This window comes from Nematostella vectensis, chromosome 7, assembly GCF_932526225.1.
Source record: "Nematostella vectensis chromosome 7, jaNemVect1.1, whole genome shotgun sequence".
NCBI lineage: Eukaryota > Metazoa > Cnidaria > Anthozoa > Actiniaria > Edwardsiidae > Nematostella > Nematostella vectensis.
The window spans coordinates 6,345,323-6,364,187 of record NC_064040.1 but is presented as its reverse complement, the minus strand read 5'-3'; the positions used below and the strand labels follow the sequence as shown (position 1 = coordinate 6,364,187).

The following is an 18,865-nucleotide window of genomic DNA, read 5'->3' as shown; positions in this document are numbered from 1 at the left end:
ATTTTGTTTTACGTCAAATTTTGTTTTGATTTTAGACAGATGGTTGTGCCCGGAGTGAATGTGTACACCACCTGTAATGACGGGTACCATGACCCTCAGTACAAAGAGATGAGTCTCGTCTTGTCTCTTTTATTCCTTCCATCCATCCTTCAATTCCATACGAGAATTATTCAAACATTTTAATCAAATCCAAACCTTATGCTAAACCGAACACTTTAATTTTAATTAGAAATAGAGAGTTTAGATACTAATGGGACGCTCATTTTAAATGGAAAAGTCCCCTCCATCAGAGCGGTTTTGGTAAATTTTCCTCGACGGAAATGTTGAAGACATATTCGGAAAACAGGAAATGGACATTGCAACGACGAAACTAAAAGAAGATGTGGTTATATTACTTCTTCTCGGATAAAGGTCTTGTTATAATCATTCACAAACACCTGTCTGTGATCAAGATAGGGAACACTAATGCTACAGACTCGCAGTTATAATTCCAATGAAACTATGGCGGCAAGATAACCAAACAAACCATGGAATAAGGTTTAAGGTCAGCGGTGGCTATGGTCTTATTGCGCAGGCGCATGATCCTTTTTATTTCTACAGTCGTAGGGTGTGTTATTTTCTACAAAACTCATATGAAGGCGTGTTCAAACAACAAAAAACATCTCTCGCGAGTAGCAACGAAATCGTCAGTAAGACGGTCTTTCACAGAGAACTGGTGCCGAGTGGAGAACATGCGCAGAGACTGGAAACAAGTGCTAAGACCCTGTCGAGAGAATCTAACATGGCGTGAGAATGTCCCCTCTAATAACCCTCTGAGTACGGACCCGGAACTGAGTTATATCACTTTGTGGGATATCAGACCTGTCAATCAATTCAGTCGAATTGTCATCCAATCACAGACCAGGAATGGCATAAAAAAGCTGATCGGTGGAGACGCGTGGCGAGTACACTTGACAGGACCGGCATCCTTTGCGCCGACAGTGATAGACAATGAGGACGGGACGTATGATATTTTGTTTGTTCCTATGGAGCCTGGGAAATATCGTCTCGAAGTGATGTTGGATTATACACTTTGCGATGGTCTCAGGGACCCTCCGAGCGACTGGTTCATCAAAGGTATGCCATTGGAGGTGTTCCTACCAGGTTACCTGTGCTCGGAGATTAACGTGAGGTAGCGTGGGATCTGAGACGAGCTTAGATATTAAAAAACTAGAGAAGGATAGCCTGGGACATATTTGTATACACCTTGTATATGAAGTGCATTTTATAAAAACCTCGTCAGCCCAAACTAAAAACGGCGATGGGCCATTCAAAAGCATTTTTGCGACCAACCTTTAGCCCTATAGCTGCCAATTGTCATTCGCAGGGGCGGATCAAGGAGGCCAAGGGGGCCCGGCTCCCTATTTTTTTAAAAATAACAAAAAATATAAGGAAATATACGGAAGAACAATAAGTCGGGCCCCCCTTTCTTGAAACTTTCGCTTCGCCCCCCCCCCCTTTATTAAACTTTTGGATCCGCCCCTGATTCGTCATTTGCTCTACAACGACAAACGCCTTTGAGTTACCGGGTTTGAGTTACTGATCAGCTGATTGTTCTTCAGTTTATTAAATAATCTTACATAGTATATGCCCGCAAATAGCAGTGCTAATCTAGGTGGACAGTACAAATAGCCTGGCAGGCAGTACCTATATATAGATAAGCAATAGATATAGATAAGTCAAAATGTTTTTAACGATAAGGCAATAACGATAACGAAATAAAACAATAAAGTTATAAGGAAAGCCAAAATAGAAATATAAGAAAAATATCGAAGGGAAACAGGAACTAATTCGTGCTCCAGCCACTAATTCAAGCTTTAGTTACCTCCCTCAGATCATTTCGAGAACGACTGATTGATATGTTTTAGGCAACGCCCAAGGAAAAGACCAAGCGCAAGGCACTCTGGGAAATGACAGGCCATACATTCTCAAGCCGCTGTGGGGTGTACCCGGTATTGACGTCATAGTGCAATCACAAGGTGCGTAACCTAAGCCTCAGGAGCACTCTTTTTCTGTTACCACAGGCATTCTCGCTTTTTTTTTTTCTCTAGGGACCCGCCGCCCCAGAGATGTAACACTACAAACATTACCCAAGTGCAACTCGTCTTGTGAACTACTGTGGGATGGTCTTGGTCGCTGGGTTAATAACTCTTGGACGCCATACAAACCGGGTTGGTCTACACTGTCCCAATTAGTGTTTTTCTGTTATTTTTTTTCTTATGAATTTTGCCTCCATGCCTCTCAGTTCCTATCTCTAAAAAAAAAACTTTGAATCCGACGATTTTTCACTGCCGAAAGTCAGCGAGTTTCAGTATGGAATGAAATTCACTAAATTAAGTGACTTTGAAATCCGTTTCCTCCTACAAAAGAGGTTTACCATTCTATTGCTAAAGCATAAATAATCTATGGATAATTATGCTTTCTAAAGTCGTAACTTAAATTAATTCAATATTCGAAATTAAACACAAGAATCGCGTGTTGGACTCAAACTCTTTAAAATTCAGGGCCGTAGCAGGCCTCGAATTATTATTGGGTGGCACGATATAGAAACAGTACGAAAACATTGGGGGCACAGCCACGCCCTACTGGTCATTTCCTTATAATTTTTGAAAATCATTTGGAGGAGGTCCCCACCCTCGGCCATGAAATTATGATTATTTCCATATCAAAAAAATTCAGCCAAAAATTGTCGTTTTTGCTAAGCGCGGTCACTTCCATATAAGGAAACTACAATACTCCTTATTTGGAAAAACTGCACGATTCTTGTTATTTTTAAGGTTACCGTAACGCAGGTGCTTCGTAAACTTTATAACTTGTAATCAGAAGATAAAAGCAGTGACTGTGACCATCTTAAATAAATGGAGAAAGTATCTGAAAAGAAACTAAGAGTCCTCGGTACCTTCCCTCAAAACGTCAACGTTTTATTCATATGTCTATTTTTTGTCATTGCTGTTGTTCTATCGCCCTAGTCCTCCACGTTGCCAAATGGCCGAGACGCAAGAAAGGCCTGTTCTGGGTGTATGGCGATTCAATGGCCATGGGCTTCTTCAATTCAATCCGTAAGCGTCGACTCTGCAAAGAACTGTTCCATCGCTGTGGATACAGCTACAGTTGGGTTTACCAAATGAATAATTATAACGTAACGCTACAAGAATTTGTTAAGAAACCTTTACAAAAAGCCAAGAAAGAGACGGACGACTTGGATTTTAGCGTTGAAAGGATATTAAACGAATTAAGCCAGGTTTTGTTTCACCCAGAAATGGACAGTAATGGAGTCATGCTGTTGAACCTTGGACTACATTATGTGGAAAACACAAATTTTACAAACTACCAGAGACTTATAACTGGAGTAATAGATGTATTGAAAAACGGGAAGACGATGGAAGTGAATGGTAAAACGGAGAGGAGGAGGTTTGAAGGAATGCTGATCTGGAAAACAACCACGGCGATCAACAGGCAAAAATACACTCATAACCATCTCGACTCCAGGCGATTCCTGACCTGCCAGGTACAGCTCAGACCCCTAATCTTATACGGTGGTGACTAAACTCGCAGCTAGACCCCAAGCCAAATTGCCCAATAATCATGTTTCCATTAATGTGAATATTTTATATAACATTTCTACAAGAAGATGTGACGTGAATTTTGATAGAAAGGTCTCGAAGCCTGCACACGGAATAATTATTCCTTATGACTCAGCATCCTATTTTCTTTGTTATATTTCTGTATCGTAACCTCTCCTCCCTTATATTTCAAGGCCCGCTAAAGTTCTGAATCTTAAGAGACTTTATTTGTAAAAACCAAAGGCAGAAAGTCAAGATGGATTACCATTCCTAATGATATTCAATTCTTTATTTTTATCTTATTTGTTTGTTTGTTTTTTGTTTTTTAGCGCGTGCAAGCATTCAATGCCTTTGCCATGGATGCAATGTGCTCTGCTGGGGTGCATGTCCTTGATGTATATCCGCTGACCGATTCATTCCCAGAAGGCACCGGGCGTTCAGATTCGCCAAACGACCCGGTACATTACAGACCTTCCGTGTTCAGCTCAGGAGAAGATCTACTAGAACAATACTTCTCTTGAGGACGTGAACATGATAGCTACCAAGCTGTAGAATATACAAAACTTAGAGCAGTTTTTGTTGAGAAAGAGGGCACTGTATGATTGTAAAAACCATATCAAACATATTCCCAACGGATAGTGTCCTTCGTATGCATTGCCTTATATGGGCATTGATGCCCATATTTAGAAGAGCTAATGTTTTCCCGCTCCCTGATCTCCAGAAAACATGGTGAAAAATGCTGATTCCTTTTGATTTGAGACTCGAGGCAAAAATGTGTCAAAAAAACTTTATCGCTTGGTCAAATCTTTATCACACAAGTATTGAAAAGCCCTTAGACCCAGGCCTCCAAGAGATTGGCCGAGCGAGATTTAAGGTCACCCAAATATTGATATGCTAGCAGTTCTACGAACGCAATGCATCATTTTATTTTGAAAAGAAATAGATCATTTTATAAAGATGTCACACCCCCCCCCCCCACCCCCCATTTCCCCAGAAAGACATTTTTTGTTATCTGTTGTCCCAAGGTCTCGAGCTCCTGCATTCCCCCCACCCCCACACCTCTCCAAAAGAAGAAGGTGTAGTTCCAGAAAATATCTATAGCCCCCCAATGGAGGGGGTCGGAGGTATGACCCCCCCCCCCACCCCACCCCTCTGGAATTTCCAACCCCCTGGAAAAAAATAAATACAGTAACTGTTAAGGAAAAAGAGCATTTTACTACCCCCCCCCCCCCCTTCCCTCCTGGGCGTTTGACCCCCCACCCACCCGGAATTTCCAATCCCCTCCATGGGAAGGGGGGGGGGGGGGGTATGGATATTTTCTGGAACAACACAAGGGAAAAAAAGAAAAGAAATGAATCACGCGAGTGATACCAAAGCCCTCGAACAAAGGGTGGTTATAAAACATACTCTCAAGTTTACATGTTTTTCTTATATCGTCCATATTTCTAGAAACCTCTTAGTAACGCACCTCGCCAATTATCTATTTTTAATCTATTTTAATAGGCCAATAGATCTGAGTACGTAATGCAGCCTTAAGCTGATTGAGAAATATTTCTAGACGGAGTAAATCACAGTCGAGACCTTATTGGATTAGGGAGAGGCATTTTTTTTTTCTCCGTCGATTCTAGGTGCAAACTCTGTCTCCTTTGGCAAAAAAATACTATATTTATGATGAAGCAATCAATAGACACATTTCTGGCAAAGCATCATCGCGTCTAGTGAACGTTTGTGACAAAGGACATGTTAATTTTGCGTATGTGAGTTAAATTTGCTAGCACCGCGTTTGGATTAGTAAAATACGCACAAGGAGATATAGGGTTACCACAAACTCGCTTAATACTCGCACCGATCTATCGTAGGTCATGAGACGTATATCCTTCCCTGGGGTTATAAAAGCGCGTAGTGCGAGCGAAAATCTCATTTGTATAAAAGATGTTTGACGTACTGCGGCAACTCTCTTGGCGCCTTGCGATAATTCTGTGCTTTATATCCTCGCAGCCTGTGGCAGGAGCGAAACCACCGGGAACCGGTAAGTGATCGTAAGTGGTTTTCACAATGCGTGCGAAGTGTTTGATATTTAGCGTACAAGAGTGATAGACTTTTCTTTGCGTGCTTCTAGTCAGGCTAATACGTAAGTGTTTCTAGATAATGACCAAAACACAGTCCAAAGATGCACGTCAAGTATTTTATTTGTGTACCATGCGAGGCGATATATATCGACAACAGCTAGGGTAGTTGCTTTAAATGTAGTTGGCTTTGTGTACAAGAAAGAGCGAATTTCTTACTTTGTTGTAAGGAGAGAATGTCAAAAATGTTAAAGTTTTTCACATACGGAGGAAATATGGTTGAAAAACAAAACACTTTTGTAGAGTTTAAAAAAAACAACCAATGAAGTACGAAATGAGAAGTATTGCCGATAACCTTTCGTAGGTAGAGAAGAGGGATTTTGAATTGTTAGCGCAGGAAATCTTCTCTAAAACGCGGGGAGAGAGGTTTGGTGAGGAATACCACACCAAAAGGCCAGAGTTGAAATATGGTATGGGCCCAGAATATAATAACAATAGATCAAAAGCCTGCAAAGGGAATAATGATCTTTAAAGTATGATAAGATTTGGGCGAACGGCAGTCATATTGAAACCGAAAAAGCAGTTGAAAGACACCGAAATGTGAAAGAAAATGACGTGATTTGAGCTTAAAACCCGTGATTCCCACACCCCGCCCCTTTCCTCAGCCACAAAGAAAGAGTCTGTTAGGCTGGAGGATGGGAATGCATCATTTATTAATTACGATCTATTAATTTGATTGGAGTAGTCTTTAAAGAATAGTACGCGATCAAGTCATTACAAAGATTGACGAATAGTGACAACAGGATAACCAAAAGTTAAAGGTGTTATTATATTTTCAAAAATGACGTGCAAATATCACTAGAGAACGCGGTACTTTTAACGCGTTAGCATATATAGTATTGAGCTTTCGACGCCATTTAGCATCGGCAAAGTGCTAAAAGCGAATATGACCCTTTCACACTTAGGCCGACCAGCGCAAGAGTGATATCCAAAAGAAGCATTGCCAACAGCTGCTCTACTGAATTTTCTGTCTCTTACAAGCTGAGTTTATTTTCCTTACAATAGTTCGGTTATGATGCATTGTGTATGTATCTAGTTCTACGAAGTGATCGCTTTATATTAGAGAGATGGTCTGAAAAAAACTTAAAATCTCTTAATTCTTCGTTTTCTTAAAATGTTTCAAACCTATAAAATATCTAACAAGAGCTGCAGCAAGTCTTTCAAGACTTGTATGTATGCAACGAGGAATTTGTCAAGACTTGTATGTATGCAACGAGGAATTTGTCAACAGTGTTGGCATTCACATTAAGCTGTCGCCATAAACAGATAAAAAAGTGTTTTCCTGTCTAGCCGTGATTCCGTGCGTACCGTCCCTCGCCGGGTACATGCACGCAATACCAATAAAACTTGATTGTGTTGAGTTTTCGTAAGAGAGAAGACGTAATTTGTGTGTGTGACGTAGGGTTCGTGTTTTTGTTCCATGTTTCACTAACATGAATAAGCATCATTATCATCGTCATCACCATCATGATTATTATCATCCAGGTGTGTAGACACTGGGGTGGCCTAGGGTGTGTCCCCCCCTTCTAGCGGCCAAAATACAGTAAATGTATTAGAGATCTTATCTAAAGTACAGGTGAAAATGCCTTGAAAGGGCCTTTAGGGCACCCTCCTGTTAGAAATCCTGGCAATGCCGCTGTCATCATCATTGTTATTAACCTTAACATCACAATCATCGTCATTATAATCAACATCACTATCACCACCACCACCACCATCACCATCACCATCACCACCACCACCACAAACATCACCGTCACCATCACCACCACCACCACAACCATCACCATCACCATCACCACAATCATCACCATCACTATCACCACCACCACCACCACCACCACCACCACCACCACCACCACCATCATCACTACCACCACCACCACCACCACCACCATCACCATCACCACCACCACCACAACCATCACCATCACCATCACCATCACCATCACCATCACCATCACCATCACCATCACCATCACCATCACCATCACCATCACCATCACCATCACCATCACCATCACCATCACCATCACCATCACCATCACCATCACCATCACCATCACCATCACCATCACCATCACCATCACCATCACCATCACCATCACCACCACCACCACCACCACCACCACCACAACCACCACCATCATCATCATCATCCCCATAGTCAAATGTCAGTTGTCATCAAGATAACTATCACCATAACCGCCATCATCATTATCATCACCATCATCATCATCATCATCATTTATTACTTGATCATCATCTTGACCATTACCATTACCATCAGCAGCTTAATCGTAATATTATCATCATGATCATGTTTTCATCATTATCAAAATCAACAACATATCATATAATTGCCAATAACAAAAACAATTTCCTAGCAGTCATCGTCTCAATTATTTATAGAATCACATTATCACCGTTGATGTCATCCCCCTTATAATAAACATTATCTCATTGCTACATATCAATAGATTGATGTCATTTTTCTGGAAGGAGCCTGGGACCGACGCGCGAAATCAGTGATAGTCACGTGATAGTCATTAGGTCCAGTTAGGTCCAGGCCACGTTTGAAAATGACGGCAGGTAAAATCGTAGTAAACAGGAATGTCTGCAATTTTACGTGGAAATTATCGACTAACACATTTTTTTTTTGGTTAAAAGTGGGTATTCGTACCATGGCACCTGGGGAGAATGGGGACATAAAAGGGGGATAATGGTTGTGATACGGGTAGAGGTAGGTGGCAGGAGTGAGGGCGGGAGGGTCATTGTGGGGATAATGCTACGGTGAGTGGAGTTGGAGTATAAGGAGTGTACGGGATAGTGATGCAGTTGTTCTTACCATGGCGTATAGTTGTCGCTGGGGTGGACAAAGTTGACAAGAGTGGAATGGTAAGGTTCGCCCTTCTCCCAGGATGCTTCGCGCAGGGTTGTTACTGCGCACGGTACTTGCTTCGGTTCAGTCTTCGCCCAGGATACTACTCGCAGGGTTGTTGCTTCGCGTGTGAGATGGTAAGGTTCGCCCTTCTCCCAGGATGCTTCGCGCAGGGTTGTTACTGCGTATTTGAACTGGCTCGGTCCAGTCTTCGCCCGGGGTGCTACGCGCAGGGTTATTGCTGCGCATACGGGATGGTAAGGTTCGCCATTCTCTCAGGATGCTTCGCGCAGAGTTTTGGAGGCTTGAGTTGGGTAGACTGGGTGCAGGTAGGAGTTGTGGGGTGGGGGAGGGTGGTGTTGCTGGACATAGTTTAGTTGGGTTGTTGGGACAGGGTGGGGTGGGGTATGGTGTGGTTGTAAGGGAGAGTAGGTGTTGGGGTGAGAGAGAGGCGGGTGGAGTAAGGGTAAGGGTGTTGGTTGGCTTGTTGAAGGCAGACATTGCATGTTAATAAGGGGAGGTACAACATGGAGAAGGGATTGCACAGATAAGGATAAGGTAGCAACAAGGGTTGGCTAAAAGAGGGTGGGAAGCCTTGGTGTAGGTAGGAGTTGTGGAATGGGTGAGGGTGGGGTTGCTGGACAAAGTCTAATTGGGTTGTTGGGATAGGGTGGGGTGTGGTTGGTTTGGTAGGGGGATGGGATTAAATTATGATGGATAGGATAGGGATGATATCTATGAGGTGGAGAGAATAGGAGGGAGGTGTAGGGTGGCTAGGAAGTGGGGGAGGTGCCAAGGGATCACCGAAGGATTCATTAACTACCCTTCTGCGTAGAGCTTTCCGTGTCGCTCGATTTTTTTTCTCCGCAAAAAGCTCTGCACAGGAATGTACGCTTTAAAAATATAACACTTGATTACAGTAAAAGATTGTTTGATGTGTCATCATCACATCATATCACTATCATCACGTATCTCAACAAGGGCACAAAACGGATCTGTTCCCATGTTCCGCAAAATATCTGTCCACAGCCCGTTTTTTTGCTGGCTGTGAAGATGTTAGTGCCCTCGGTTGCTGGGGAAAAAAACCGTCCCGAATGGTTCTGCTGGCAAATTTGTGGAGTCGAACTAGTTGTCCTGGGAATATTTTTGGGGGCGCTGGAGCGTATGCTTGGGGGGAAAATCGTCTCGATTCGTTATACGGGCAATTATTCATGTGCTTAACTGCCTTACCCTTGCTGGCTGGGAATTAAATTCCTAACCACTGCTGGCTGGAGGAAAAAAAAAGAATGGTCCCTCCTGGGAAAATGAACAGATAACTTTTTCCCAGCAATTATTAAAATGGGCATTTTCGGCTTCAGAACATATTCAATGGACGAAATATTTTAACATGTTTCTTGATGGGGGGGAGGGGGCTCGTTGTGTGCTTTTGTCTAAAGGCCTCCTGATTACTTAAAGTTCCAACCCCCAGCAGAGACATCTGGTGAACTCGACTTATGTGTCTTACAGTAATTGCTCGAAAAAACGCCTCCCCCGAATAAGCGCCTCGCCTAAGAGGAAAACACGAATAAGCGCCTATCCCGAATAAGCGCCTCGCTCAAACGTGTTGCGGTGCACTTAATATACTTCGATAATTACTTTTATGACCTTAGAAGGAAAGTTACGATAACTTACTACCTTCCACTGCATTTTACTATTAAAAGCTTGCTAAAGGTTCTGGGAGGAATTTTACTACTTTCACTCAGACTATTAGACTTTTATTTTACTACTTTCACTTTGCACTGCCTGGCGGTATGCTACAGCCGGATATCCGGGAGTCAAATCCTCTTGGATCTGATGCAATCACGCGAAGTAGTCGCACACGACACAGTCACGTGATACATTCAAGCGCTACAGACACACGAGGCAGTCACGCGATGTAGTCATCTAATACGGTCACGCGATTACGCACCACTGTCGCCCAACACAATCACGCGATGCACTCACGCAAAGCAGTCAAGCGATATAGTCACGCGATACAGTCATACAATGCAGTCACGTGATTCGCGCTACAATCACCCAGCACAGTCACGCAATCTAGTCAAGTGTGACAGCCACGAGTCACGCGGTAGCGATGCGATCACGTCAGTCACCTAATCACGTGATGCATTCAAGCACTACAGCCATTTGTTACAGCCATGCGCTACAATCACGTGATACGGTCAAGCGCTACAGTCACGTGATATAGTCAAGCGCTACAGTCACGTGATACAGTTAAGCGCTACTGTCACGTGATACGATCAAGCGCTACAGTCACGTGATACGGTCAAGCGCTACACTCACGGTGATGCTTTTCTACCGCACAAGCTCTCTTGGCCCTAAAAAACTGTCTTCTTACAAATCAAGGACTGCTAGAATTGGCGCGATGGGTTATGGGATTGGTGGATGGAGCGGGCGGTGGATTGTTTGCCAGATGAATGGGGGTCACGTGGTCAAACTTTGCCATCTGCACACAATTGCCTAAAAGTATTTTACACTTACTCGCATTTCGTGGCTTGTCTATCTTTACTGGCCGATAGATATCCCGTAGAATATCAAGGCTGTCAGTAATCTCTTGCTCAAGTGCTGTTCCTTTGCGGTTAGCCTATTAATGAGTTATGATTAGACACAGAAAGAGATTGCATAAATGAGCGATTGGTATTTGGCATTTTTCCCGGGAATAGTCAATAAATGCAATTGGTAGCCTTGTGCTTTAGTCAAATACAGGTTAGATGAGAATATGTGAATGTGAATGGGGATAAGGATTTGTGTTGCCTCAAAATAGGTGTCTAAAATATCAGGCAACGATTCTGTCATCTTCCTTGTTACATTTCGTTTGACGCCTTAAATCAGCTTTCTTACTAATCAGAACCTGGAAATCATCCTTTTTTCAACTTGTGCACTAGTTGCAGACACTATTGAGGTGGGGAAATACATATCTTTTAAAATGTCGCTAAGGATTTAGCCAAGAGAATGTTCTGGATTGCGCGTGACTCATTTCTGTCGTGAGCATAAACGGCTTAAACGTCGGCACGCAAAGGAACGAGCCTCGCACAAGAATGTCTACTCCAACCGTTGATGAGCAAAGGCCTGCATAGTATACTTACATATCGTGCTAGCATTTGTAGTTTTTTTAAACGCGTTATGATTACAGCTTCGGGTTCAATTAGTATATCACTATGACCATACGTGCGTAGCAAAGTCATTCACTTCAAGTAAGAATCATTCCGCCCTGGTTACTCCTTATATTTTAGCGTAGTATTTGACATAAGGTCACTCCACTTCAAAGTAAAAGGCGACATGGTGAAAACACCTTCGGTTATATTCGTAAAGCGACGACACTCTTATAACAACATTGCTTTTTCTCAAGCAGTGATTTTGGGTGATACCTGAAGAAATGTCTATCAAAAAATAATGTTCATCAATAATGTAAAATGATTTGCACAGATCTGCAAATCATTTTACAAATGATTTGCACAGATTTACAAATCATTTTACAAATGATTTGCACTGATTTGCAAACGTATTGTTTCCTTAGCCTTTATTTATATTGGCTTTCTTAAACTTTTACAATTATAGGTAGTATTTTCCCTTCTGTCGCGCGCCCTTTATTAGTAAAAGCCATGCTAATCGCCCCTCCCTTAACATTATCCAGACCTCATTAGACATGGTACATATTACAGCGCTTAGATGCTTCGCGGTCAGACTGCTCTAAGATATACATTGTAAACATGAAGACGGCGTTTTTCTGGGTGATTATTGCTAGCTTTGGTTTGTGTCGGTCTGAGCAGAATTTGGAAGTAAATGCTGCGGGGTACGGTAAGTCACAAAATGTACACAATGGTGTCAGTATGCCAAAAATCGCGCGATTGAGCTTGTTTCCCTAAGGCTTCTAGTGATTTCCTTCAGAGTTATTTTGCAGAATTCATGATCACAAATCTTTTATTTTAGTTTTGGTTGAATTTTCCATGATATTGCCCTTAAAATGAGTTAAATTTTCGCAATATACATTTATTGCCCACAATACCACCTAAACTACTTCACTATAGAAGATAATATTCTTATTCTTATTGGCAATTGACGCAGATTTCTATATTAGCTCTTCTCACCTGAGCTAACTCTTCATTAAATCCCCTCACGGGTTCTAACCCCTAGACGTTTGAATAGTGTTATAAGATACTGATGGTACAAAAACGCATAGACATTTGGTGTAAACGATAGCCATGCGCTAGCCTGTTCATTCATATGATCGCCTTGGATGTTACTATAGTTTTCTTGAGATGTGTTTTTATATACTTTTGTTAATTAACCTTTGATAACTCGAGTTATCGGATTATTGTTGGCACTTGTTCTCTTTGAAAAAGGGTTAACATTTGTACTTTTTTAGTCATTTTGTGTCAATGCTACAAAAATAAGGTATGAAGATATGAGTCATACTTGAAAAATTTATTGTATAAAACAAAATTAGTTGAAAACACTTGAAACGACTGCTGTTGGTCACTCGTCTCGCGTTTTCCAGGTGTTTCAAATTATCGGGGGGGGGGGGGGATAAGTGACAGAGAAATTATTTGGCGATTATTTAAGCTTGCCCATGTAGTCGTCTTATCTCCCCTTCGCCGATTTTAAAGGGAGGACAAAATGGCTTTTAGCAGACTTCAATCTAGTTGGAGCTGGGTGTAAAAATAACAAAATTTATGAGGCCAAATTACAGGGAGATTTTCTTTTTGTTCGAGTCAGCGTGAAAATTCAAATTATCTCGAGTCAAATGTAATGTGAGAATCTTCCCAACAGACAGAGTATTATTTACAGTATTTAGGCGCGAGAATTGATTTGTATGTGCGGTATTGGTGGCTGTAACCGAGACTCGTCTGCGGTTGGCTATGTGAGAGGATGTGTGGGCTAAGACAGCGCCCTGGAGGCATGCTCCACTCTCAACAACACAGCCATTGTCGATATGTATGTCTCTACAGGCGTTCCAGACCCCATTAGGGGTAGCGATGGGTAAATCTAAGACTTGCTGAGGCGCCGAGACCCGTGTTTTAGAATCCGAGCCCGAGACTTTTGTCAAATTTCGGGATCCGAGCCCGAGCTTTTTAGCTTGTTTTCGGATAACTTGCTAGGTATATCATAAACATCAGTTGAAAATATAGTAAGTAGAGTTACAATACATTCTTGCTACACTATGAAAAAGAAACCCGGAAACCCATGGTGACAACATCAAACGGATCGCGTTTTACAGAAATCAGAGACTCCGAGACCGTGGAAAAAAATACAGGCTCCTAGAACCCGAAATGTTTGCGAGACTTTCGAAATTTGGAGGTACCCATCGCTACTCCTCCCATTGGAGAGCGATTTGATGTGAGCTTTCTCTCTCTAATAAAATGGCGAGAGAAAGTTTAATAAGCGTATGAACTCTTTTTTTTTTTTCAGTGTTTGAGCACAATGACAACGTCTACAAAATCGTCTTACAGAGGCACGACAAACGTTCCTGGTTTGAGGCCGAAGAAATCTGCATCGAGGAAGAAAACGGGCATCTTATCTCATTTGATAATAAAAACGAGGTGCAATGGATGAACAAACTTCTTACGAACCTCACCAAGGAAATGGCTCCCATTGGTCGGTTCTGGATTGGCGCGAATGATAGGAATATTAGAGGAGTATATCAGTTTATCGGTAGTGCTCCGTTTCAAAATCGTCTGGCGCCGTGGGCCGAGGGTGAGCCGAATAGACCCCGAACACCTCACGAGTATTGTGTTGCTATGGAACACGCGCCCCGACAGTCTACATGGAGTGATAATGATTGCTTTAATAGTTATGGATACATCTGCAAGTCTAAAGGTATATGTGATTACCGCTATGATGTGCTCTTTTTGTTATTAACAGTATTTTTATTGGCGCCATCTTAACCATTTCTTTTATCACCACTTTCATTTGCACATTTGCTACTGTATTGACTGTTAAACAAATATTTGGCTTATCTCCTGTTCCTTTTTTATTTATAGATACTCCAAATAAACTGAGGGACCTTAAAAGATTTGGATTTAGTAAGTAAACAAGAAGAGTGTTGCAAGCTTTACAAGGCTTAATTGCAGCTACCCTTGATAACAGACTATTTTGTTAGATCATTTTTTAACGTTATCTAAAAATACACACCTCAATTGTTCACTTCATTCACACAAAGCATCCATTTCCGTCAGCGAGAAACAGTTACGAATGTGTGGCTGAATGGCATTCTTTAAATGGAGGCCACATGCACGGTTAGCTCCTCAATGTTAACCTCTGACGTATTAGAAATTCACAACATTCTATCTCAACAGAATGGGAATGGAACTTTCATATTTACAAGTTCGTGCCTCTTCCATACGACACCATGACATGGTCCGAGGCTGAGCTGTACTGCAAGGAAGCCGAGTTCGGACACTTGCTCTCGATAGTGGATCCAGAAGAAAGCGAATTCATCACAGAGAGGATCAAGCAAATTCGCCAGGTTATTGGATTAAGGGGATTCTGGATCGGGGCTACGGATATGTTCCAGGTTGGGCGGTTTAGATGGATGGATAAAAAACCTATGAAGTACACAAAATGGCTGAGTGGTGAGCCTACAAGCTACTCCGCCAAGCCAAAGAGAGAGAGGGAAGCCTGTGTTACGATTCATACGAACCCCCACTGGGGGACTTGGTCCGATGAGAACTGTATCCTGAAGAAGCCATTCATCTGTAAAGCGAAAAGTGAGTTTCGTTTGTTGGATACGTGTTGTAGCAGAACACAGTGTTTGGAAATCTGGCATTAAGTTGAGATTGTATGTTGTAATCACTTCATAAAGGTCAAAAACAAGTGGGCTCATTTTTCAATCCCTGATAAACACGCCAGTGGGCACTGGCATAGACGATACACTTCTTGGTGTATTATTCCTTCCTTTTATTCCCTATCCCATTACTTCCCACAACTCTTTGCGACGCACGGATGGCCATCTGATTTTCCCGACGCCATTTTGTTTGTTTACATTTTTTTACCACCTGACCTCGGTTTCATGCGCGCATCGCAAACAGTGAGAATAGAAAAAGTCACCGCTGACCTTCATGCCTGTTTATTCACATACCTAGACTCACCGTTAACTGTTCTCATGTTTGCAGTGTGTTCCGGTAAGCTAGACTTGGTATTCATAGTAGATGCGTCGGGAAGTGTTCGCGAGGAAGGCTTCCTCCAAGCCAAGCAGTTTATGTGGAGGGTAAGTAACGTACAGTGAAACCTCTATATAACACACACCACTTGGGACCGGACAATGTGTCCGATATATGAAGGTGCCAAACAATTGATGTGTTAGGTAAGTAATGTACAGTGAAACTTCTATATAACAAAAACCACTTGGGACCCAACATCGTGTCCGTTATATAAAGGTGCCAAACAATTTATGTGTTAGGTAAGTAATGTAAAGTGAAACCTCTATATAACAAACACCACTTGGGACCGAACATCGTGTCCGTTATATGAAGGTGCCAAACAATTTATGTGTTAGGTAAGTAACGTACAGTGAAACCTCGATATAACACACACCACTTGGGACCGAACATTGTCTCCGTTATATGAAGGTGCCAAACAATTGATGTGTTAGGTAAGTAACGTACATTGAAACCTCTATATTTTATTCTTTCAAATGTCACTGAAGAATTAAAAATGTTGAAAGAGAACATTAGTAATTAGTGTTATTGTAATTATTGTTATAAAAGGGTGTAGACTAATCCTCACCGAATGTGAATCGTTTTTGCTTCTTCTTCTTCTTCTTCTTTTTCTCTCTGGTTTGGGCTGCATATGCATGCTATCTTACAGATCTTTTTATCGTTATATAAAATATTTGTCCTTCCCCACCCCCTCTAGGTCATCCGTGGGTTCAACGTCACTAACAATAGCACTCGGGTCGGCCTGATCCGGTACTCAGACTTCGCTGACGTTATCTTCTCACTAAACACCTACCGCTCACCAAAAGCTATCAAGAACGCAATATTCAAGATGGTGTTCGTCCAAGGGCACACCAAGACTGAGCAGGTGAGTATCATATGTCAGCAGAGCTACACACATGAATTATGCGTGCACATACAACGACAATGACTCCTTTATGTCGACCCATCTTGAGAATACGACTCATTTATGTTGACCAATCTTGCAAAAAAATAACTATTTCATTTTCGACCAATCTCGCAAAACGCAACTTTTTGGCGGCTCAAGGAAGGGTTGGGGTGCCCCCCCCCCCTCTTACCCCCCTCCCCCACCCCAAGCTATGCAATTGTTGCGTATCCTAGAAGTTTCTATTCACTTGCTTTTTAACCTAGAAAAAATAAATTCAAGAGAAACGCCTATAGATGATAAAAGAGGGAAAATCTTTCAAGTTTAGCACCTGGTCCTCTTGCTTTCTGAATTTCTAGTCCTTCCTTGAAGAGGAAAAGAGAAAACATTGCTATAAGCATCATTATACACTCATCATCTTATGGTTAAACCTTGCTATAAGCATCATTAAAAACTCATCACCTTATGGTTAAACCTTGCTATACGCATCATTATACACTCATCATCTAATGGTTAAACCTTTCTATAAGTATCATTATATACTCATCATCTTATGGTTAAACCTTGCTATAAGCATCATTACACACTCATCACCTTATGGCTAAACCTTGCTATAAGCATCATTATACACTCATCATCTTATGGTTAAACCTTGCTATAAGCATCATTATACACTCATCACCTTATGGTTAAACCTTGCTATAAGTATCATTATACACTCATCATCTTATGGTTAAACCTTGCTATAAGCATCATTATACACTCATCATCTTATGGTTAAACCTTGCTATAAGCATCATTATACACTCATCATCTTATGGTTAAACCTTGCTATAAGCATCATTATACACTCATCACCTTATGGTTAAACCTTGCTATAAGCATCATTATACACTCATCATCTTATGGTTAAACCTTGCTATAAGCATCATTATACACTCATCATCTTATGGTTAAACCTTGCTATAAGTATCATTATACACTTATCATCTTATGGTTAAACCTTGCTATAAGTATCATTATACACTCATCACCTTATGGTTAAACCTTGCTATAAGCATCATTATACACTCATCATCTTATGGTTAAACCTTGCTATAAGCATCATTATACACTCATCATCTTATGGTTAAACCTTGCTATAAGCATCATTATACACTCATCACCTTATGGTTAAACCTTGCTATAAGCATCATTATACACTCATCATCTTATGGTTAAACCTTGCTATAAGCATCATTATACACTCATCATCTTATGGTTAAACCTTGCTATAAGCATCATTATACACTCATCACCTTATGGTTAAACCTTGCTATAAGCATCATTAAAAACTCATCACCTTATGGTTAAACCATGCTATACGCATCATTATACACTCATCACCTTATGGTTTTATCTTCATTTAGGCGCTGGACCTTGCGCGAACGAAAGTCTTCACCGAGAAAGGAGGTTCACGGGAACTCGTACCGAAAGTAGCGATCCTGATGACTGATGGGAAATCCAAGCGACCAAAGTGGGTAGCCACCGCTGCGGAGAAACTGCGGGCGATCAATGTAAACATGGTAGCGTTCGGTATCGGCAGGGGGATAGACATGAAGGAATTGACCTCAATGGCCTCTTCACCAGATGACGTACTGACGGTCGCTTCCTACGGAGAATTACGGACAAAGATATATGATCTAAGGGAGAGGATATGTGACCGTGAGTATCGATGGCGATAGCCCCTCCCCCCTCCCTCTCTCCCTCCCTTTTCAGTGGCGCAGTACAAGTAAGAGCGTAGTCTCCCTAGCTGCCGCTCTCAGTGTCACGCACTCCTTCCCCACAAGCTTGTGAAAAATGAATGTCTTTACACCATGCCCTCCCCACCCCCCCCCACCCCCCCCCCCCTCCTGCCACTTGATTGGTGACAGGGCATACGTTTAATCTCTCTACAGAAATAATCGCGGAAGAGAAACGGAAACTGAAGGAACTTGAGGAACGGTACCGAAAAGAAGATGAACAAGCGAGACAACGTCGTGGATGATGTGTGCTTTGAAGAGTGATACTGAGTGATACGATGGCGATGGCGATGGCGATGGCGATGGCGATGGCGATGGCGATGGCGATGGCGATGGCGATGGCGATGGCGATGGCGATGGCGATGGCGATGGCGATGGCGATGGCGATGGCGATGGCGA

General features: G+C 42.0%; 2 protein-coding genes and 1 long non-coding RNA gene across 8 annotated transcripts; 2 read left to right on the top strand and 1 right to left on the bottom strand.

Moving 5' to 3' along the window:
* Positions 1 to 83: 83 nt before the first annotated feature.
* LOC5520721 lies at positions 84 to 4,236 on the top strand. 4 transcript variants are annotated; one of them, XM_048730342.1, is made up of 6 exons: positions 84 to 411; positions 709 to 1,116; positions 1,908 to 2,018; positions 2,091 to 2,210; positions 3,009 to 3,547; positions 3,932 to 4,236. In XM_048730342.1, the coding sequence occupies exons 1-6, from the start codon at positions 381 to 383 to the stop codon at positions 4,121 to 4,123; spliced, it is 1,401 nt and encodes a 466-aa protein (XP_048586299.1). In that variant the 5' UTR covers positions 84 to 380; the 3' UTR covers positions 4,124 to 4,236. The 4 variants fall into 4 exon arrangements, with proteins under 4 accessions (XP_048586299.1, XP_048586298.1, XP_032221806.2 ...); XM_048730341.1 differs by having other exon boundaries at positions 601 to 1,116; XM_032365915.2 differs by having other exon boundaries at positions 84 to 1,116; positions 3,009 to 3,098; positions 3,297 to 3,547.
* A 1,169-nt stretch (positions 4,237 to 5,405) lies between these two features.
* LOC5520834 (C-type mannose receptor 2) lies at positions 5,406 to 18,861 on the top strand. Of its 3 annotated transcripts, none has more exons than XM_048730567.1 (8): positions 5,406 to 5,631; positions 14,055 to 14,462; positions 14,627 to 14,668; positions 14,942 to 15,352; positions 15,758 to 15,852; positions 16,500 to 16,667; positions 18,095 to 18,389; positions 18,623 to 18,861. In XM_048730567.1, the coding sequence occupies exons 1-8, from the start codon at positions 5,535 to 5,537 to the stop codon at positions 18,709 to 18,711; spliced, it is 1,605 nt and encodes a 534-aa protein (XP_048586524.1). In that variant the 5' UTR covers positions 5,406 to 5,534; the 3' UTR covers positions 18,712 to 18,861. The 3 variants fall into 3 exon arrangements, with proteins under 3 accessions (XP_048586524.1, XP_048586525.1, XP_048586526.1); XM_048730568.1 differs by lacking the exon at positions 5,406 to 5,631 and adding an exon at positions 12,269 to 12,443; XM_048730569.1 differs by lacking the exon at positions 5,406 to 5,631 and adding an exon at positions 12,319 to 12,438.
* LOC125568386 lies at positions 16,409 to 18,138 on the bottom strand. The gene is made up of 2 exons (XR_007312320.1): positions 18,072 to 18,138; positions 16,409 to 16,781 (listed from the first exon to the last, which is right to left on the bottom strand). It is a non-coding gene; the product is annotated as an uncharacterized LOC125568386 (long non-coding RNA).
* Positions 18,862 to 18,865: the final 4 nt, after the last annotated feature.